Consider the following 23,255-nt stretch of genomic DNA (forward strand, 5'->3'; position numbering starts at 1 on the left):
CTGCGCACTGAGAGAGTAAACACCGCTCCTTTTTACCCTCCCCCCCTTCTCCCGATTGCCCCAACCAGCTGCAGCCTCCTCCCATACTCCCCTTCTTCAGGGGTAATGGTCCGTCCCAGGGTGCAAGCATAAATGGTATATTCCACTGCCTTCATTACCTTCCTGCTTTCCTGGCTCCTCTGTTCTGTTTCCCCCTACCGAATGAAGCTTAGTAGGCTAGCCCCAAAGAAGGCGGGGGAGCCGGGCGGAGGGGACCGGTCTGAGCCGGTCTGCAGCGCAGGCGCAGTGCGGATAAACAGGAAGCGGGCGGTAGAGGCAGCGGCAGAGGAGAGACAGGAGCTTCGAGGGGAAGCTGCGGAATAGCCAAGATTAGTGGGAGGGCAACAGAGGCTAACTGAGGACGAGAACAGGAGCCTCGGCCATCTGCTCGCAAAGAACGAGCGCTCACAGCCTCAATTTCCTCTTGGGCTTCCCAGCTTAGGCTGAGGCAGCGCCTGACAAAGGGCTCGCGCCGGTGCCGCCGCCCTTCTCATCCGGGCATTCGGGTCCCTGCGGAGAGGGAGGGGGAAGGGCAAAGAGGGAGGGGAAGGAGCAAGGGGGCGCGCGCTTGGAGCTGAGGCCCTTTCCAGGGCTGCGGGCCTGCGGCCCAACGGACGGAGGCCGAGGAGGACCCGCAGAGGTGGCGGTGGCCGGGGGCAGGAGAATGGTGCAGAAGGAGAGCCAAGCGGCGCTGGAGGAGCGGGAGAGCGAGCTCAGCTCCAACCCTGCTGCTTCCGCGGGGGCATCGTTGGAGCCACCGGCAGCTCCGGCCCCTGGAGAAGACAACCCAACCGGGGCCGGGGGAGCGGCAGTGGCCGGGGCGGCAGGAGGGGCTCGGAGATTCCTATGTGGCGTGGTGGAAGGTGAGCGCTCTGGCGCGGGCTGGACTGGAGCGGCCTCCTTCCCGCCCGCCCCAGTACTAACACATTCTTTTCTGGGGGTGAGGGTGGCGGTGCTTTCAGGGGGTTCTAAAAGGCTGTTAAGTCTTTGGTCTGAAGTTCCCCCTGCTAAAACGAGGGAAGAGACGAGACGGTGGGCGAGTTTCTCCTCACGTCCTTAAACTGCGTCGAATTCTCTGGCTGCTAGCTGGCCTGACCGCACCCGTCTTGGGCTTGGAGCCAGACTGACTCCTGAGGAGGCGGTGGTAAGGAGTCTAGTGTTATATTAGGCTCTGAGTTAAACTTCTTTGTACCTTGAGATCTTATTTCCTAGGGATGCGTGCGTTCGAATGAAAAAAAAATGTGTTTATTGCTTCTGTTCCCACCCTTTGGGAAAAATCAGCCCACACAGACGCTGCTGTTTGTATACTCCTGGAGTGAAGAGAAGCACACACAGCCATTACGTTCCTTTCTGCTTAGATTTTTTTTTTTGCTGGCCAGCCTCTCTGCTCCCCCTTAAAGATTCATTTGCAACCTAGAAAATTGCCCTGTTTTCCAACTACTGTACTTTGGTCTCGAGGGATGAAGCTTTTACTTTAGTCACAGATTCTCAAATTATCAGAGATATGTAATTTTAATTTAGTGACTGCAGGAGAGGTTTTAAAATGCCTTTCTTGCCGTCTCCTTTCCCATTTACATTTGAAGGAATGATGGGCTTTTTTGGTAGTGAGGGAAAATTACCAAAAGATTGTATCACACTTTCTGGATAGGAATAGCAGATATTCCACCCCGCATTTTCTTGAAGCACGAATCAGTTACATTATTGCTCTTTTCCTCAACTACAGCATATACTTTGAACCGTCTGAAGTATTTAGGCTGACCCAGGGTTTCCTAGATGTCTTATTAGTTCTCTCCTTCTGTACTTAATGATGTAGACAGGAGTATAAAATTAGTCTTTATAAAAAACAAAAAAAGGTATGGAAAAAGTAAAGAAGGGTTGCCCTCTTGGTTAACAGCATTAACTTTTCTGTTGTTGTCATTATATATATTCTTTTTAAAAGATAGGTGATGGTCATGGTATTTTATTTTAGATAATGTTTAATTGTACGGGAAAACAGACTATGCAGTTACAGTAAGTTGAAGAATTCAGCCAAGTTAACTGTCCTGCAGAATTTAGGGGAAGACAATGGAAAACTATTTACTGTATGAAATATTTATGAAAACATGATTGCTTTTTGTGACTTATATGTTAGTGTATCCACTGGGCTTGTTTGAGTGCAGGGATATTTTAGAAAAAGAATCTGTATTTTGTTATCAAAGATCACTGGGTAGAGGGTTGAGGAATGCTGGGGGCTGTAGAAATTTCACAGCTAGACTGGAGTGAGTCTAAAGAAAGTTGCTAGTCCAATACAACTTTAGTCATTAAAGGAGAAAGCTTATTGTGGCTTAAATTGGTTTGTTTTGAATAGTATTAAAAGGAGACTCTTCGTATGTTAGAGAATAAAGTTGTCCTCAATTCTAATTTCTATGGTCCCTCCTCCCTCCCATTACCATGTATATACTTTCTTGGTGAGCAGCTGAGCCAGCACCGATTTTTTTTTTTTTGAACTAATTGGTTGGCACCAGTTCTAAAATGAATGAGTATAGGAATACTGTAGTTATTGCCAGGATTTCTTATTTTTTTCTTTTTCTCACAAACCTTTGTTGGTTTTAATACATGCGTTAATAGCATTGCTTCCTTTTTGTGGTGCCAATCAACCAAAACCATGAACCTGAGTCTCAAAAGAGCCAACGTGGGGTTTCTAAAGATAAAGATGCTTAAGTTAGACATCTGAAAAATCTTTCTTTTTTATACTGAAACAATTCTAAAGGGATGTTTAATACCTACTCCTGTAAGTGAAAAATGATAATGCTAAAGTGATAAAGTGCTGTTGGAAAGCTAAAGACTTATGTAAATTTTACCAAATTAAGAATTTTTTTATCCCCTGTGAGAGGGTAACATTGGATTGTCAAGATTGAAAGTGCTTCGGTTGCATACATTGGTATGCAATGAATTTTTCTTTGGTCTGTCATTGTCCTCTTGTGGTGCAGGGGAATAGTTTTGCCTAGAGGTTGGAGCTGAAATTTCCAATCTAGATTAATCTCTTACATAGACGATGTGTGTTTGTGTAGAGCATTTTGTGTTCAGAATGCTTCTCCCCTGCACCCCCAGACAGAGTCTCACTCTGTTGCCCTAGCTAGAGTGCTGTGGCATCAGCCTAGCTCACAGCAACCTCAAAGTCCTGGGCCCAATCAAGCCTTCTGCCTCAGCTTCCCTAGTAGCTAGGACTATAGGCATGCACCATCATGCCTGGCTAATTTTTTCTATATATTTTTAGTTAGCCAATTAATTTCTTTCTATTTTTAGTAAAGACCGGTCTCACTCTTGCTCAGGCTGATTTCCAACTCCTGACCTTGAGCGATCCTCCTGCCTCTGCCTCTGCCTCCCAGAGTGCAAGGATTACAGGCGTGAGCTACTGCACCTCAGAATGCTTTTATTAACTATCTTCGTGGTGCTCCTGAGAGGTTGTCTGTCCTTAATTTTTGGACATGATTAGACTAAGACAGGTGGAAAGTAAAGGTTAGGCAAGATGTAAGGTGTGTGTGGTTCAAGCTGTGATTAGCACACTAGGGAGCTCCAAATACCAGTTTGGTGCTTATTTGACAATTTAGGTCATCAGTCTGCAAGTTTGTTTTCTGCAGTGTGCATAACTAGTGCTTTGCCCCCTTGTGGGGCGTTTTGGGGCAAGTCAGTCACATTCTTGAATTTTAATTTGTTCAAAGCTTTGCTCTGTAATTAAGATTGCTTGAGAGTTTGCTGTTTGGGCCATTTTATCTCTCTTTACCCCTCTAAAAGCAGTTTTACCTCCTCCTAGGTAGTAATTAGCAGCTTGGCTTACTTTGCTTCCCATTCCCCATTGTAAGATTGAGATGCTCTCATTCTGTTGCCTGGCCTCTAGAGTACAGTGGCATTATCATGGCTCACAGCAACCTCAAACTCCTGGACTCAAATGATCCTCCTGCCTTAGACTCACAGTGGCTAGGACTATGGGCTTGGGCCACTTTGTGCAAATGCTTTTTTTTTTTTTTTAATTTTTTTGTAGAGATGAGGTCTCGCTATGTTGCTCAGGCTGGTCTCCAACTTCTGGGCTCAAGCAGTACCTCCACTTAGCCTCCCAAAGTGGTGGGCTTACAGGCATGAGCCACTGTATTGATAGTGAAAAAAGATGATAGGTTTAATTGTTTTTAAACAACTATCATATAAATAACAATTATCATGGTAGAAAAATAAAATTTACCTGAGCAAAATGGGAATGAAGTTCATCACTCAGGGATAAAGAAACCTTAATGTGGCCGGGCATGGTGGCTCATGCCTGTAATCCGGAGGATCATTCAATGTCAGGAGTTCGAAACCAGCAAGAGTGAGAACCCGTCTCTACTAAAAATAGAAAGAAATTAATTGGCCAACTAAATATATGTAGAAAAAATTAGCCGGACATGGTGGCACATGCCTGTAGTCCCAGCTACTTGGGAGGCTGAGGCAGAAAGATTGCTTGAGCCCAGGACTTTGAGGTTGCTATGAACTAGGCTGATGCCATAGCACTCTAGCCCAGGCAACAGAGTGAAACTCTGTCTCAAAAAAAAAAGAAACCTTAATGTTTTACTAAATGTCCTTCAGATTTTGGTGTATTGTACACATTTTTTACAAAATGGGATTGTATTGTGTGTTTTGTAACCTGTTTTTCTCAATAAAGCTTACCACATTTTAAAACTGAAAATAATTTCATTCTTACTTTGAATCTAGGATTTTATGGAAGACCTTGGAGTTTGGAACAAAGAAAAGAACTCTTTAGAAGGTAAATTTTTGTTATATGAAAGAGAGGAGAATCCTGAACCCTTAACATTTCCCTTTGTTTGGAGAAATAAATACTAACAGACTGAATAGTCTGGGTACAGTTTGTTGATTTCTCAGTTGCAGAAGTTACTTTACCTTGGTCCTTTACTACTTAATTCACTTAGGCCAGTGGTTTTCAAACTTTTCCTGGGGAAGCTGAATAGGTTTTGGGCTTTGCCTGCCTCACCCAGAGCTGTCATGTTTTTACTTAAGATTGTTTAATTTGTTGACATATATTGTAATGTTTAATTTTTAAAAATTACAAAAAGGTTAAAAAGTACTATGCCAAAATATTACTAGGTTTGTATGATGTGTATATGCTCTCAGAAGAGGAAAAAAATGGATGTACAGCCTATAAATGTTGTCTGTTATACATGTTTAATTTTCTTTCTCCTTAAGGCTCCAGAAATGGGAATTAAATACATTCCTGTATGCTCCAAAAGATGACTACAAACATAGGATGTTTTGGCGAGAGATGTATTCAGTGGAAGAAGCTGGTAATCTTTTTCTCTTTAATCCATAAATTCAGAATATGTGAAGAAAACAGCTATATTTTAAATGTAGTGGTACAAGAATTTTATTAACTATTTCATTTTTACTTTGTAAGTATTTTCCTTTCCTTCTATCTGGTAACTGTGCAGTCTCTGTGAGTTAGCAGAGATTGATAGAGTAGCACTAACAAGATCATGACCATAAGTGTGTTTCATGGGTGTGCCAGTCTCACTTAACCTGTTCTGTGATCATAGATTCTACTGCTTGCTTCTGCCAGTGGTCTAAACAATAGGCCACTGGACAGAGAAGAGGTGCTGAAGTGGGCCTAGGCCTAGGGCAAGGCAAGTGAGGCACCTACCCACCTTGAGTGGAAATTTTAAGGGACTCCAGGCCAGGTGTAGTGGCTCATGCCTGTTATCCTAGCACTCTGGGAGGCTGAGGCGGGCGGATTGCTCAAGGTCAGGAGTTCAAAACCAGCCTGAGCAAGAGCGAGACCCCGTTTCTACTATAAATAAAAAAAGAAATTAACTGGCCAACTAATATATATAGAAAAAATTATCCAGGCATGGTGGCGCATGCCTGTATTCCCAGCTACTTGGGAGGCTGAGGCAGGAGGATCGCTTGAGCTCAGGAGTTTGAGGTTGCTGTGAGCTAGGCTGACGCCATGGCACTCACTCTAGCCTGGGCAACAAAGTGAGACTCTGTCTCAAAAAAAATTTTTTTAAGGGACTCCAAAAAAGTCAATAATCAAGATAAATAATATTTAATGCAGTTTAAAAGAAACTAAAATTAATGCAAAAAAATCCATGTTGGACAAAATAACAAAATTTTAAGTGAAGACAGGATCAGTATTACTGATTGCCCCTTTTGCTTCAGCCTTTAGTATGACATGGCCTTGTTTACTGTTACTGATCCTTATTTAAAATGAAGATCTTAACCTCATTGGGTGACATAGAAAGCCATAACAGACTATCCTTGCAACACATATTCTTAGGTTGAGTCGGTTACATAAAATTGATAAGTAAGTTAGCCCTTTGCACTCGGATGTTGAGTGTGACTTGACACGGTTAGCAAAAATTATAGAGATTAAAATTACTCTTTGAATGTATCAATAATTTGAAATATAAAAAAATCCAAATAAGTTTGTATGAAAAGAAATTCCAGTTTTTTATTCTACTGTCGCGCTTTGTAAAATCTGGGGTATTTAAAAAGTTAAATCCCGAGTAGAATAAAGGAATCGAGAAAAAAGCGAGTGCAAAGGGTTAGTAGTATATCACAGAGACTCCTTGTAAATTAGACAAGTAATGTTTTTCTTTGGGGACTTGAGTAAATTGAGAAACATTTTTATCCTTAGAATTAAATAGTGTATACATGTAGACAACAAGATACTTGGTTACCAGCCCAGCCAAGGTACTGAAGGCATAAAGTTTTCTTCAGTTATGAAGAGGCAATTAACACTTACCCCATCTCCATATAATGTTGTTGTTTACTATTCTATGTAATTTAAGTGTGCTTTCAACTTAATTATATTTTGGTGGTGCTGGTAATGAAATTTAATGTGATTAATAAAATCAAATCAAATGACTATCTTGAAATACCACTGAAAGTTATTCAAAGATAATGTCCTGTGGTATATGTTAGAGTATTTAAATTTACTTTAGGAAAATTGTCATATTTTAAAAGCTTAAAATCTGGCCGGGCGCGGTGGCTCACGCCTGTAATCCTAGCTCTCTGGGAGGCCGAGGCGGGCGGATTGCTCAAGGTCAGGAGTTCAAAACCAGCCTGAGCTAGAGCGAGACCCCGTCTCTACTATAAATAGAAAGAAATTAATTGGCCAACTGATATATATATATATATATATATATATATATATATATATATATATATATATATATATATAAAAAAATTAGCCGGGCATGGTGGCACATGCCTGTAGTCCCAGCTACTCGGGAGGCTGAGGCAGAAGGATCGCTGGAGCCCAGGAGTTTGAGGTTGCTGTGAGCTAGGCTGACGCCACGGCACTCACTCTAGCCTGGGCAACAAAGCGAGACTCTGTCTCAAAAAAAAAAAAAAAAAAAAAAAAAAAAGGTTAAAATCTGTAATGAATGTTTTTCCTGTAGATTGAAAAGATAAGGTGTTGGGATTCTTAAGAAGGCATTTTCTTTCTTTCAGAGTATAAAGTAGTTATGTGTAGATTTATTTAGTTAAGAATTTCAGTTATTCAAGGAAAAAAGCAGCAGCATTTATACCTTTCAAATGGTAGAGGAACTAGAAATGGCTTCAGTTCAGTAAGAGAATTGACACAATTGAGTGTTTTTGAGAGATGGCAATGAAAGGAGCAGAATGCTTTATTTTTAATTTTTTTCTTTTTTTCTAACTGCTAGATTATATGGGAAGGAGAACTCTTTATTGATTTTAGCTTATTTTCCCAGAAGGTTAAGAAACTATTTGGAAGTGAAAAAGAAGGGCCTCTTATTTTCTGTTGGTTCAAATAAATCAAAGGTGTAAAAACTATTGTTCTTTTACTGTGACATTAAATCACTTCAGGCTTGTTTCATTTTGTATGGCCTATTGTTACTTTGGACATGACAATTTAGTAAAATTTAAGGAACTTTTCTTTTCCTGTAAGTTGGAAGAAATGACTTCTTCAGTTAAAAAGTGAAGGTTCTTTTAGTTTTGTATGCTGCTTTCTGAAAATATGGACTCTGTTCCTTAGAGCAACTTATGACTCTCATCTCTGCTGCACGAGAATATGAGATAGAGTTCATCTATGCTATCTCACCTGGATTGGATATCACCTTTTCTAACCCCAAGGAAGTATCTACATTGAAACGCAAACTGGACCAGGTAATTTCTTACTTTCTTACCATTTTTCTGACTCAGTACTTGAAACTAAAGGTTTTCTGAGTTGCTTTTATTTTTTCTTTTTGAAATGGGGTCTCACTATGTTTCCCAGGCTGGTCTCAAACTCCTGGGCTCAAGTGAATCCACCACAGTAGCTGGGTTTACAGGCACATGCCACCGTACCCGGCTCTGAGTTACTTCTATGATGTTAAAAGGAAATTAAATTTATACTTCTTTGTATCTGTAGGAATTTTTTACTTTTGATGCTTCTGATAGAGGAATATATTTTCCAAAGTAAGTCAAAGGAACTTTACTGGAGGTACAGTTGCTTCTCAAATTTTAGTTTGCATAAGAACTGCCTAAAAGAATGCTTAGAAGTGGTGCTTAAAAGAACGTTGACTGCTAGGCTTCATTCCCATGTTCCTATGCTGACATGGGGCAGGGACCAGGAATCCAGGTGTTTCTGAAATAGGTGATCCAGAACCACATATTGAGAAACTATACATATCATTGGGTGCTTGACTGAATTTGTGACTGAGGTTATAGAAACAGGGTTTTACTTGATAGACTGCGATTCTATCAGGTATAATATGGACAAGAGATGTACTTTCGTCTGGAAATGGCTAGTTTCCTTTTTTTTTTTTTTTTTTTGAGGCAGTCTCACCCTGTTTTCCAGGCTAGAGTGCCGTGGCGTCAGCCTAGCTCACAGCAACCTCAGACTCCTGGGCTCAAGCAATCCTGCCTCAGCCTCCGAAGTAGCTGGGACTACAGGCATGCACCACCATGCCTGGTTAATTTTTTCTATATATATATATATATATTTTTTTTTTTTTTTTTTTTTTGAGACAGAGTCTCGCTTGTTGCCCAGGCTAGAGTGAGTGCCGTGGCGTCAGCCTAGCTCACAGCAACCTCAAACTCCTGGCTCAAGCAATCCTCCTGCCTCAGCCTCCCAAGTAGCTGGGACTACAGGCATTCGCCACCATGCCCGGCTAATTTTTTGTATATATTAGTTGGCCAATTTATTTCTTTCTATTTATAGTGGAGACGGGGTCTTGCTCTTGCTCAGGCTGGTTTCGAACTCCTGACCTCGAGCAATCCGCCCGCCTCAGCCTCCCAGAGAGCTAGGATTACAGGTGTGAGCCACCGCGCCCGGCTATATATTTTTAATTGGTTGGCCAGGTGCGGTGGCTCACACCTGTAATCCTAGCACTCTGGGAGGCCGAGGTGGGCGGATTGTTTGAGCTCAGGAGTTCGAAACCAGCCTGAGCAAGAGCGAGACCCCGTCTCCACTATAAATAGAAAGAAATTAATTGGCCAACTAATATATATAGAAAAGATTAGCCGGGCATGGTGGCACATGCCTGTAGTCTCAGCTACTTGGGAGGCTTGAGGCAGGATTGCTTGAGCCCAAGGAGTTTGAGGTTGCTGTGAGCTAGGCTGACGCCATGGCACTCATGCTAGCCTGGGCAACAAAGTGAGACTCTGACTCAAGAACAAAAAAAAAAAAAGAAAGTGTAAAAACAATAGGTCTGGCTTTGAACATTGTGCTAAGGAAAATATTTGACTTTAAGTGTAACTGTTAAGTATATACATTAATATTTAGAATCTTTTATTTTTTCCTCTAAGGTAAGCTGATAAACATCTTGATTTTTTTTCTTTTTCTAGGTTTCTCAGTTTGGGTGCAGGGCATTTGCTTTACTTTTTGATGATATTGACCATAATATGTGTGCAGCAGACAAAGAGGTATTCAGTTCTTTTGCTCATGCTCAGATCTCCATCACAAATGAAATTTATCAATACCTAGGAGAGCCAGAAACTTTCCTCTTCTGTCCCACAGGTATTGTATATATATAGTTTTATATTTAACTAGTCTTCTTGAAGTGTATCACTTAACTTCCAAAGGACCATGTATGAGCCCTATTGGGACATCCTACCCCCACCCCCACCATGGTGTATAAAAGTAGGACTCCTTTTTCTAGAAGACATTTCTCAAGATCTTAAAGTGGAAACATTTTAGGAATTAATAAGTGACAACTGACTCGGCAAAAGATTTTATTTTTTAGTACTGGAAGTATGTGAACATTACATTGTGAGGATTAAAGGAGGAATAGTATTGAAATGAAAACTGGAAAAAAACAATTTACATTGCTTTTAACTTAGTCACTTCTCATTTCCTCCTACTTTTCCCCTTTTTCTGTCCATGCATATCTATCCCTGTTTTCATTCCTCCCACTACCATCTGGACTTTTATTTTCAGTAGTCAGCATAAGAAGCTTAATAATTTTTTCCCCTTGCCTTTTTCCCTTTCTGGTTCTTTCCATTGAAAATGTTCTATTCTCTTTTAGTTGCTTCTCAAAATTTAACTTATAAGAAATTTTCCCCAGACTTGATTTCTTATTCAGGAAAAGACAAATAAATTAGTTCTAAAAAATTTTAGACTGAATTATTTAACTTTGTGCATATGCCTGTATTAGAATATTGGGAGCCAAGAACCTTATTTTAGTAGTCTGATACTATATGAGTATTCAAATAATGTTTAATAAGATTATACTGGGAATTAATTCACCGTAAGTTTCAGTTGAGTACTAATAGCCATTGGCATGATCTTGAATCAGTTCTATTATATTTTGATTCATTGTATTTGGCCTCTGATTATAACTGAGATATGTAGGCAGTTCACAATTATGCAGAAAATGCTAAAATTCTAATTGTTTCTTTAGTAAACTTTTTTTTTTTTTTTTTTGAGACAGAGTCTCGCTTTGTTGTCCAGGCTAGAGTGAGTGCCGTGGCGTCAGCCTCGCTCACAGCAACCTCAAACTCCTGGGCTCGAGCGATCCTTCTGCCTCAGCCTCCCGAGTAGCTGGGACTACAGGCATGCGCCACCATGCCCGGCTAATTTTTTTTTTTTTATATATATATCAGTTGGCCAATTAATTTCTTTCTATTTATAGTAGAGACGGGGTCTCGCTCTTGCTCAGGCTGGTTTCGAACTCCTGACCTCAAGCCATCCGCCCGGCTCGGCCTCCCAGAGAGCTAGGATTACAGGCGTGAGCCACCACGCCCGGCCTTTAGTAAACTTTTAATAACTGTAGAATCATAAAGATTGTTATGTACTGCTGTTGCAGAAAGAATATCAGATTTTGTGGATTGGTTGTTAAATGAACTACCCACTTGAGTTTACTTACTTTTAGGAGGCCTTTTATCATTTGGATGATAGAATTGGTTGACATTTTTTTCCCATTCAAATACTCATGAGCATTTCACTCCTGACTCTTACTTAATTTTTCCCTTTATGTTTAGAATATTGTGGCACTTTCTGTTATCCAAATGTGTCTCAGTCTCCTTATTTAAGGACTGTGGGCGAAAAGCTTCTACCTGGAATTGAGGTGCTTTGGACAGGTAAGTCTTTAAGATTTATATAGTAAAACTTGAATTACTAACTAGGACTTAGAGAAATTGGTTGTTCTTGTGAATTGAATACATTATAAAACTGACTCTTAACCAGAAAACTTGTTATAAAATATACTTTCTTTTACATAGTATGTATTCTTCCCTTACTATATAAAAAACATCTTTGAGGATTTTGCAGTTACTGAATAAATAATAAAGAACTATAGGAAACTGGGCTAAAGAGTATTGATCCCAGCGCTAGGAGACTATTCTGTTTTATAAAATAAATAAAACTGAGTAAAAAGACATGTTGCTGTGTTTAAAAAGAAAAATTGTTAGAAATTGTACATATAAGGAAAACACATTAAAAAGTTGTGTATGTGCAGTATATTTTAAAGAACCATGTGTGAGTTTTTAAAACATTTAAAAATTTTTAATTGTGGATATGAGGTTTTAACACACTGTGGCCATTATTTCTAGGTCCCAAAGTTGTTTCTAAAGAAATTCCAGTAGAGTCCATCGAAGAGGTTTCTAAGATTATTAAGAGAGCTCCAGTAATCTGGGATAACATTCATGCTAATGATTATGATCAGAAGAGATTATTTCTGGGCCCGTACAAAGGAAGATCCACAGAACTCATCCCACGGTTAAAAGGAGTCCTAACTAATCCAAATTGTGAATTTGAAGCCAACTATGTTGCTATCCACACCCTTGCCACCTGGTACAAATCAAACATGAATGGAGTGAGAAAAGATGTAGTGATGAGTAAGTAGCCTATACTTGATCCTTGACCTTGGGAGGAGAGCTAGGGTTAACTAGAGCCAGTGGCAAGTGTATATTCCTTTGTTATCACAGTTTAAGTGTGTTTATTAAGGTGTATTATTTAGTTCTGTTAATGAGGTATGTATATGATAGAAGAAAGGCTGAGTGTCCTCGGACAAGTCACTTAACCTCATGGCCTCAGTTCTTTGTTTTTAAAATGTAATTAAGTCTTTGAAATCTGAGTAACAGACAAAATAGACCGTTTAGTGTTCACATTATCTCTAGAATCATTCTGATTCTCTCTTTTCAGACAGTTTTATTGGGATATTTTAGATGACTACATATTTTTATCTGAGTTACTTCGTATATGATTTATGTTCTTTTTTTTTTTGGTAGTCAGCTTTTTCAGGTTGAAACTTCATGTGCGATTTAGATTCACCTTACATTTATGGAAAATATTCTTTAGACATTGGCTTACTAATTTTTATTCATGAAAAATTTCTAATGGAGTTTTAAGAGAATGCTTGTTCACATTTAAATAACCTATTGTACAACATGTACATGGGTACTGAGGATGCAAAGAATAAAGTAGTTCCTATTTTTGGAAGATATTTCTAGTGTTGGATAAGGCTTATAGGCAATTGTATTGTATCAATGATAAGTGTGTAACAGTTATCTATAAAGTGCTGTGTGAAGTGAACACAGAAGAGAAAGATTATTTCTACTAAGCAAGAGTGGTGTTAAGAGATGATTTCACAGATATTTAAAATGGGCCAAAGTATAAGTAGAATTTGCTGGGCATTAAAGGTTCATGGGCTGGAGATGAAAACATTGGACACTGGAATTTTGAAGTTACCTGAATTTTGGCCCATTTTGAGCTACTGAAATGTGTCACATTATGACACTTCGTGTATGGTTATATAGTTGGTCTATTTCTCAGTTCTGTACCTCTGTTTCCAATTGTTTGTTGAGTTAATGTCTCCCTTTATGGTTCATTGTCATCACCCTCTCCCCAATAAAAAACAAAAATTAGGAATATAATTTTAATCCCTTCTCTACACATGGCACTTAGCTCCTCCATCTTTTAAGGCAGAACATGGAATTCATTAAAGACTAGCAGACACTAGCTAGACAGGACCATGTGCATAGAGCTAAGAACATAAGGTTTTTGAATACCAAATCTGAAGTTCAGTCTTAATTTTCTTTCATCCAAGTACTAACCATGCCCAACCCTGCTTAGCTTCCGAGATCAGACAAGATCGGGCCTGTTCAGGGTGGTATGGCCATAGGCAGTTTTCTCTACCACTATTCTGGTTCAGAGCTTCCTTGCCCCATGTGTGCTCATATGTGGGTGATCTGTTGATTTTCTTTTCTTGTAATGAAATTATAAGCCCCTGAAGGCTAGGGGCTGTTTTCTTTATGTAAGGCATGGTGCCTTTAACCTTGCATTCCTGATAATTGGAACCCTGGACATGTATGATTTGACTTTTCCAATGATTGTAAAATTAGTTATTTGTTATTTCTTTCTTTTTTTCTGGTTATTTCTTATTTCAATTGGGATTTTATATTAACATTGCACTTAGATGACTATTTTAGTTGAAAAGGTTCAGTGAAGGGTCTTGCTTGTTATTTGCATTTTTGTTTATTCTCGTTCTAGTTCTTTGCTTCTGGTTGTACAGTAACAACTAGTTGCATTTATTCATATGACTTGTCAGGAGCTTTTTGTAATCAAACAATTTTTGTGCTTTCCTTTTTTTGCAGCTGACAGTGAAGACAGTACTGTATCGATCCAGATAAAGTTAGAAAATGAAGGCAGTGATGAAGATATTGAAACTGATGTACTTTATAGTCCACAGATGGCTCTAAAACTAGCTTTAACAGAATGGTTGCAGGAGTTTGGTGTACCTCATCAGTATAGCAGTGAGTTGGCTATTTTTTGTAAGGGGGTTGGATCACATGGTTGAGTCACAAAGAACATTGCCATGTGCTGTATCTTATGCCCTCTAAACAAAGTGAAATTAAATGAAATCTAGGGATCTAGAGAATAAAGTTTTAAAAATCTTAGTTTTTGGTCTTTAATAGATTTTTATCTTGATGGAAGTCTAACGTGTCTTTAAAATATCTTTTTGGAAATAATTATTTGTTTTCATTTTATTTATTCAGTTTATTTATTTTATTTATTTATTTATTTTATTTTATTTTATTTTTTTTATTTGAGACAGAGTCTTGCTTTGTTGCCCAGGCTAGAGTGAGTGCTCACAGCAACCTCAAACTCCTGGCTCAAGCAATCCTCCTGCCTCAGCCTCCCAAGTAGCTGAGACTACAGGCATTCGCCACCATGCCCGGCTAATTTTTTGTATATATATTAGTTGGCCAATTAATTTCTTTCTATTTATAGTAGAGACGGGGTCTCGCTCTTGCTCAGGCTGGTTTCGAACTCCTGACCTCGAGCAATCCGCCCGCCTCAGCCTCCCAGAGAGCTAGGATTACAGGCGTGAGCCACTGCGCCCGGCTTATTTATTTTTTTATTTCGGCATATTACGGGGGTACAGATTTTAAGGTTTCAATAAATGCCCTTTCCCCTCCTCCCCCTACAAGTCTGAGTCTCCAGCATGACCATCCCCTAGATGGTACACATCCAGTTTATTTATTTAAAACAATTTTTTTAATGAAACGGGGTCTCACTCTGTCCAGCCAGATTGGACTATAGTGTAGTGGTACAATCATAGCTCACTGTAGCCTTGAACTCCTGGGCTCAAGCAGTCCTCTCACCTCAGCCTTCTGAGCAGCTAGGACTATAAGTGTACACTACTACACCCAGCTAATTTTTAATTTTTTATAGAGATAGGGTCTCACTGTGTTGCCCTGGCTGGTCTTGAACTCCTTGGCTCAAGAGATCCTCCCACCTTGGCCTCCCAAAGTGTTAGGATTACAGGTGCGAGTCACATGCCAGATGTTAAGTGGTTTTTGTTTTGTTTTGTTTTGAGACAGAGTCTCACTTTGTTGCCCAGGCTAGAGAGTGTTGTGGCATCAGCCTAGCTCATAGCAACCTCAAACTCCTGGGCCCAAGCAATTCTGCTGCCTCAGCTTCCTGAGTAGCTGGGACTACAGGCATGCGCCACCATGCTTGGCTAATTTTTTCTATATATATTAGTTGGCCAATTAATTTCTTTCTATTTATAGTAGAGACAGGGGTCTTGCTCTCTTGCTCAGGCTGGTTTTGAACTCCTGATCTCTAGCCATCCGCCCGCCTCGGCCTCCCAGAGTGCTAGGATTACAGGGGTGAGCCACGGCGCCCGGCCGATGTTAAGTGTTTTTAAATAAAAATCTTCAGTAGAGAACATAATAATAGATGTTAACATGTTTAGGGATGTTTATTACCTGTTTTTCCCTTCCTCTCTTCCTTTCCCACCTCCTGTTATTTTAGAAAAATTTCATTTTTTTCAGGGCATAAATTATTTGGAATCTCAAAATGAGGTTCCTGTTTACAGATGTAATAAACAGAAGCATTTCTGTAAATCTACTTTGTTCTATTTCTAATTCTGATTATCTCTGTGACAATTTTATTTATTTATTTTTGTAGGTAGGCAAGTTGCACACAGTGGAGCTAAAGCAAGTGTAGTTGATGGGACTCCCTTAGTTTCAGCACCCTCTTTAAATGCCACAACGGTAGTAACAACAGTTTACCAAGACCCCATTATGAGCCAGGGAGCAGCTTTGAGTGGTGAACCTACAGCTCTGACCAAGGAAGAAGAAAAGAAACAACCCGATGAAGAGCCCATGGACATGGTAGTGGAAAAACAAGAAGAAACAGATCACAAGAATGACAATCAAATACTCAGTGAAATCGTGGAAGCTAAAATGGCAGAGGAATTAAAACCAATGGACACTGATAAAGAGAGCATAGCTGAATCAAAATCCCCAGAGATGTCTATGCAGGAAGATTGCATTAATGATATTGCCCCTATGCAGACTGATGAACAGACGAATAAGGAGCAGTTTGTGCCAGGTCCAAATGAAAAGCCGTTGTACACTGTAGAACCAGTGACTCTGGAGGATTTGCAGTTACTGGCTGATCTCTTCTACCTTCCTTATGAGCATGGACCCAAAGGAGCACAGATGTTACGGGAATTCCAGTGGCTTAGAGCAAATAGCAGTGTTGTCAGTGTCAATTGCAAAGGAAAAGACTCTGAAAAAGTGAGTATGCTTAATTTATCTGCTTCTGTAGTCCGGATGGTTCCCCATGATAGTAATATGGAGAATGTCCTTTTATGAATATACTGGTAACTGGCAGAAAGTTGACAACATTTTAAAATATGTTCTTTAAAGTGGATGTGGACTCTGTTGAATATATGGTACCTTGAGTTCCATAGTTTGACCTTCTAGTTTGGAATGATGGAAAGTCAATGTTGATTATTTTAGGAATATTTATCAGTTTGGGAAGACAGAAAATGATACTTGAATGGTTAGGATAAATTGCAACTATCTGATAACACAAACAGTTTAATTTTTAACTATATGTCTTAGATTATTTTGTTAAGCTTACAATTTTTTGAGTCTTTTTATTGATCCTCACTAGATTGAAGAATGGCGGTCACGAGCAGCCAAGTTTGAAGAGATGTGTGGACTAGTGATGGGAATGTTCACTCGGCTCTCCAATTGTGCCAATAGGACAATCCTTTATGACATGTACTCCTATGTTTGGGATATCAAGAGTATAATGTCTATGGTGAAGTCTTTTGTACAGTGGTTAGGTAGGTGCACCAGGAATAATCTCTTCTCATATATTGTCCCTTGAAAAAAAATTATTCCACAGGGAGAAAAACCTTTAGAGAATTGGCAAATTTCCAAATCTTTTTCAATTCTTTGCCTAGTTTGCTTTCTTTCAAAAGTAGGCATTGTTGAGGACTTGAAATGCAAGTCTCAGAAATTACATCAAGCACTTTAATTTTTCTCCCTTGGGCTAATTCAGCATAAGTATCTTGAAAATATGTTAGTAATTACTGACTTTAACTTGCTCTGACTGAATGCTTTCTGGATGGAACCCTGTATACCACTTTTATCCAATTTGCAGATGAGACACTATGAAATATGACTCTGTAAGCTTTCTGCTGCTTGCTGTGTCTTGATAACATTAATGCTGTGTTTAACAGAACAGTTGCTGAAATGACCTAAGGGGCCTGGCAAGAGGAAGCCATCCTCCCAGCCCTGTGCGCATGCGAGCTCTAGTGGAAGGCTATTCTGGTGCTAGTTGGTATTATTTCAGAAGGCTTTTTCTTTATCCTTCTACCAAGTAATTGGTTTTACCAGGGGGTGGAAATTACAGTCCCCTAAAAACTCTGTGTTTCATTAAATGGATGTATGTCTCCTTTGAAAATGATTTTTTTTTTTTTTTTTTAATTCTCAAGCTTGGTAAAAAGCACCAGCATGGCCAAGTTTCTCCAGGGACCTCATTTCATTTCCAGGTTTTCAATCCAGCTATAAGGAATATGTAATGGACTTACATATAGCACACAGCAGGCAGCAAGGCTGACTGACATGTCATATTTTTCATAGTTGTCATAAATACTGTGATACGGGTTTCATGGTCTTGGTTGTGAAATAGATGTCTGAAACACTGTGAGCTTAGATTAACGAGTAGTAGGGAGATTTCTAACTTTCAACCTATATACTTTTGGGTTTTTAAATATTAAAAAATAATAGTTTTCCTGTGATGCAACTAATTAGCTGTTAAAAGCAGAATCTGATTGTTAATTTTGAAAACAGAATTTTTTTTTGGTTGAGATATATATATATATATATATATATATATATGTATGTACTTAGGTAGAAGAGAGAATTTGACCCTCCTGTTAAAAGGCTCCAAGATACCTCTTGTAGGTGGGAGACATCTGCGCTTTGACTCAGGAAAAATCTGTATTTTGGTTGTTGGATGACACCATTTGTCTTCCAGGTTTCTGGCCAGGGAGTTATATTTAATCCCTTATAGGGATTTAAATCTTAAATTTCCAAGACCCTTAGGAATTTTGAACCTGAAGTCTGGATTATTGAACTTAAGTATATCACTGTAAATATTTGATCTTCAACTTTTAATTCAAGAATTAAAAATTTGGCCGGGCGAGGTGGCTCATGCCTGTAATCCTAGCACTCTAGGAGGCTGAGGCAGGCGGATCGTTTGAGCTCAGGAGTTCAAGACCAACCTGAGCAAGAGTGAGACCCCGTCTCTACTGAAAATAGAAAGAAATTAATTGGCCAACTAAAATATATAGAGAATAAATTAGCCGGGCATGGTGGTGCATGCCTGTAGTCCCAGCTACTCGGGAGGCTGAAGCAGAAGGATTGCTTGGGCCCAGGAGTTTGAGGTTGCTGTGAGCTAGGCTGATGCCACAGCACTCTAGCCTAGACTCTGTCTCAAAAAAAGAATTATTAAAAATTAAATTCTTGATTATATACAGTATTGTTTCTTTCTCTTCTTAGGCTTTATCTCTCTACTAAGCAATTATGTGGATAGCTTTCCCAAATTGTACAGATAGCTGTTGTACAATCCTGAGGTCAGAGCATCTTAGAAATTTTAAATAATTATCTTGGCATCCACGTAGCTTTACAAAAAAGCTCACGACAGGGAGAGTATTTTCTTGTTTTTGTAGAAATTCAGGGGTGACTGATTAGAACCCTTCATTTTCCTCCTTTCTCCAGTCCAGCTGGCATTCAGTCCTTTAAAGAATGTGGCTATGCAGTACTTTTGATTACTAACGACTTCTATTATCTTCTTCCCCATTGTGTACAGATGGGAGAATCCTCAGCACAAGTGTCTACTACTATTGGATGGACAGCGGCAGATGTTCACAGCGCGTCATGATTAATTAGTTTAAATTGAAAGGTTCTATCTGTGAGGTAGCTCAGGTAGACTTAAGGGCAGTAGGCATGAACTGAAGTCACGTTTGCGCAGCGACTGAGGCATTAACCATGTTTTCATTTATACAGCTCTTCGTACATGCAGCTTTTTATTATAATAGTTGGAAGTGCTAGTTATGTTGTAGTCTCAAAGTAGGGGGTAGGGGAAATTGGCTGATCTTAAAGTTTAAGAGGTATAGTTTTTTCCTGCAGTGTAAATTACACTGAGTTATGGAATGGGGCACTTTGTCTTCACAGTCTAAATTTTGACCCTATTTCATATTTATTTTATAAATATTATATTTTATGTTTTATAAAATTACCCCTACCCCTAAAAAATAACAAACCCAGACATAATCTCTTAATGGGCCTGAATTGTCAACAAAAAAATTGGTTTGCTTTGGGACTGTCTGACTAGCACACTATATCTTATACTGATGAGACTGTTAACTTGAACAGGAGGTAGAATGCTGTCTTCCAATGGAAAAGAACTATATTGCGCTGCTTTATCTTGTCAGAAGACTAGGCAAATGATTTTGGCCTCTAAACATTTGCCTTTAATTGTCTCTTATTAGCTGGCTTTATTGCCTATGAAGTTGGTTAAGTGGTGACCCTAACTACTGACTTCTGGACCTCAAAGCCTGCCATTCTGTGCATGTGTTCAGTGCATCACAAAGATTATAATGGTTGATCAGAGGAACCAGATACTGTCATACTTTTAAGAAAAGTATGGACAAATTAGGAGCATCAGTTGGCTCTCCTTAGATCTCAGAATCTGTCAGACTGGTATTTATAACTAGCCTGGTCTGAATTCGAATTATCTTTGTCCAAAAAGAAAAAAAAGTTATTGTGTTTCATTTTGTCAACTTAATAACAATTTCTTTTATTTATTCTGCTGACCTAAGTTTTCTGACAAGATTAATCCCTTTACCCCTTTTTCCCTTTCCTATATCCTTCCTCGAAATGTAAAATGTGACTTCAGACAGGTTTAATTCCTTCATGGGCTGTGATAATAAAATGTCTCATTATCTGTCATTCATTTCAGTTTATAGTTACTATAATTTCATGATAAGGCAAGCAGCTGGCTTGATTTGTATAGCTGTATCCAGGGGAATGTATAAACTTGACTCAGACAAACTTGGGACTTAACTTTCCTTCCAATAATTAAAGAGTAGAACTGATAACTGATTATTCATTAACTAGAGGAAGGAACATTAGTATGCTATTATGAATTTTAGAAGTAATTATTATCACAGCCTTGCCCTAAAACCCTGATTATTATTGTTAGAGAGCTATTTCCACAAAGTGTTTGTTGGTTTGTTGGACGTTTGAGACCTCAGGAAATCCCCTTTCTCGTAACGTTCTCCGCTTGGATCTGATCTCAACAGGGTGTCGTAGTCATTCTTCAGCACAGTTCTTAATTGGAGACCAAGAACCCTGGGCCTTTAGAGGTGGTCTAGCAGGAGAGTTCCAGGTATCAATATGAATTCACAACTGAATTGACATTTTCTTTGTTTTATGAGAAACCTTATGTTGCGCATCAGATGGCTGGAAGGATTGGTCTGCCGAAGGCTTTCTAGTCCCAAATTCAATTTAGTTACATAGCTGGGTTTTAAATCAGATTTTCCTCCTCTTTCACAGTAATTTCTGAAGGAGATGCTGCCAATCCCCCCCGCGCCTGCGAAGCGCAGCGGCTCTAGGTATACACTTCACATTGTTTCTTTGCAGGTCGCACAGCATTTTAATCTGCGCCCGCAATGCACAATGCGCGCATGCTTGTCTGCCAGTGGAAACTCCATGAGCAAAAAAGATAAATAATTACACAAGTGAATGGTGAAAGGATTTTGGATACTTATCCAATTATTTTTATAAATATAAATTGTGTTTGAAAGAATAGTCCATTAATGAACATTTGAACAAAATGAAGCTTTTTTGCTGTTGGAATTTGTTCATGGACTTTCCAGGTGCTCTACTTTTCTCCCCCCAACAGGTGCTCTGCTGCGCACAGCAAACTGAAGCGCATTGCTTTGGGGATAAAGCGTCTCCTGGACAGATAACCCTCTTCAGACCAAACCTCTCCTCCTGACATTCTGTTCTGCCATCTTGTAGTAGAGAGATGGTCTATATAAGATTGGTTTAAAAAAATATAATATTTGTCATAATTGGAATAGGTTTGTTTTTTATTTTTGTTTTTGTTTTTGCTGTAAATTTAAATCCCCATTAATATGCTACTAAAGCTGTGTAACTCAGTTTGGGTAATTTCTATTCAGAAGCACTCCCCTCCCCCCAGCAAAGGTGTTTATATTAGTAAAGCATAGTACACCCCTCTTCTTTAGGTCTGCCTGCAGTAGCCAGTTAATGTTAAGTTGGTAATCTGCAGTGCACACCCATTTAAAGTAATGGATATCTTCCCAGCGCTAATCCATCTCCTTTTCTTTCTTCCCACAGCGTTTACTGCCAATTGATGGGGCAAATGATCTCTTTTTTCAGCCACCCCCACTGACTCCTACCTCCAAAGTTTATACTATCAGACCATATTTTCCTAAAGATGAGGTAATTAATTATCTGTCTACCTACCAACTTGTATAGTTATGGTACATACTCAGAACTTACCTTTGAACTCACTGGCTAAAAGAATTTGTTCTGAAGATAAGAACTTTAGATGGAGAAAATTAACTAAAACATTCAATACAAGAAGGGGAAACATACAGAGAAATTTGAGGAAGAATCTAAGTAGCTTAGACTACTAATATCTTATGTTAAGTTCTTTATTTCCCGCCTTTAAAACATCAGATGAGGCAGGGTGCAGTGGCTCATGCTTGTAATCCCTAGTACTTTGGGAGGCCAAGGCAGGAGCATAGCTTGGGCCCAGGGCTTCCAGACTAGCCTAAGGAACATAGTGAAACCCTGTCTCTTTAAGAAATAGAAAAACTTAGCCAGGAGTGGTGGTATGGGCCTGTAGTTCCAGCTACTAGGGAGGCCTAGGCAGGAGGATCACTTGAATCCAGCAGTTTGAGGTTACAGTAAACTGTGATGATACCACTGCACTCTAGCCCTGGTGACAGAGTGAGACTCTGTCTCAAAAGAAAAAAAGGTGTATTCAGAATTGGAGCTGGCACAGTGGCTCATGCCTGTAATCTTAGCACTCTGGAAGGCCAAGACAGAAGGATCCCTTGAGCTCAGGAGTTCGAGACTAGCCTGGAGCAAGAGCAAGACCCAGTCTCTACTAAATGTAGAAAAAAAATTAGCTGGGTGTGGTGGCAGGAGCCTGTAGCTGCACTTACTCGGGAAGCTAAGGCAAGAGGATATCTTGAGACCAGGAGTTAAGGTTGCAGTGAGGTGTTAAGTTAATGTGTCTAAATGATGATGATATGTTAGTATTTTATAATGTTCAGTTATGAAGTACCTACAGGCTTTTGACAATCAGCTATAGAAAAAAGCAAGCCTGTTTAAAGACAGTAACAGGTTAAAAACATTTTGTAAGTATTCTCTCTTTTTTTTTTTTTTTTGAGACAGAGTCTCGCTTTGTTGTCCAGGCTAGTGTGAGTGCCGTGGCATCAGCCTAGCTCACAGCAACCTCAAACTCCTGGGCTCGTGCGATCCTTCTGTCTCAGCCTCCCGAGTAGCTGGGACTACAGGCATGCGCCACCATGCCCGGCTAATTTTTTATATATATATCAGTTGGCCAATTAGTTTCTTTCTATTTATAGTAGAGACGGGGTCTCGCTCTTGCTCAGGCTGGTTTTGAACTCCTGACCTTGAGCAATCCGCCCGCCTCTCTCTCTTTTTTTGAGACAGAGTCTGACTTTGTTGCTCAGGTTAGAATGCCGTGGTGTCAGCCTAGCTCACAGCAACCTTAAACTCTTAGGCTCAAGCGATCCTCTGCCTCAGCCTCCCGAGTAGCTGGGACTACAGGCAGGCACCACCATGCCCAGCTAATTTTTTCTATATATTTTTAGTTGGCCAATTAATGTCTTTCTATTTTTAGTAGAGACGGGGTCTTGCTCTTGCTCAGGCTGGTT

General features: G+C 39.6%; 1 protein-coding gene across 3 annotated transcripts in view; it reads left to right on the forward strand.

The window, feature by feature from the left end:
• Positions 1 to 269: 269 nt before the first annotated feature.
• OGA (O-GlcNAcase) overlaps positions 270 to 23,255 on the forward strand; it is a 29,837-nt gene continuing 6,851 nt past the window's right edge. Inside the window, exons 1-12 of one of the 3 annotated variants that reach the window (XM_020280663.2) lie at positions 271 to 902; positions 4,762 to 4,813; positions 5,251 to 5,348; positions 8,060 to 8,190; positions 9,853 to 10,024; positions 11,488 to 11,586; positions 12,058 to 12,342; positions 14,101 to 14,259; positions 15,923 to 16,536; positions 16,919 to 17,093; positions 20,622 to 20,707; positions 21,682 to 21,786. In XM_020280663.2, coding sequence (XP_020136252.1) covers positions 704 to 902; positions 4,762 to 4,813; positions 5,251 to 5,348; positions 8,060 to 8,190; positions 9,853 to 10,024; positions 11,488 to 11,586; positions 12,058 to 12,342; positions 14,101 to 14,259; positions 15,923 to 16,536; positions 16,919 to 17,093; positions 20,622 to 20,707; positions 21,682 to 21,786 — 2,175 coding nt within the window. In that variant the 5' untranslated portion in view covers positions 271 to 703. Of the gene's footprint in view, positions 903 to 4,761; positions 4,814 to 5,250; positions 5,349 to 8,059; positions 8,191 to 9,852; positions 10,025 to 11,487; positions 11,587 to 12,057; positions 12,343 to 14,100; positions 14,260 to 15,922; positions 16,537 to 16,918; positions 17,094 to 20,621; positions 20,708 to 21,681; positions 21,787 to 23,255 lie in introns of all 3 variants that reach the window. The other 2 variants (XM_076009822.1, XR_012922832.1) reach the window with 2 other exon arrangements.

Source organism: Microcebus murinus, chromosome 14 (assembly GCF_040939455.1).
Source record: "Microcebus murinus isolate Inina chromosome 14, M.murinus_Inina_mat1.0, whole genome shotgun sequence".
Taxonomy (NCBI): Eukaryota; Metazoa; Chordata; class Mammalia; order Primates; family Cheirogaleidae; genus Microcebus; species Microcebus murinus.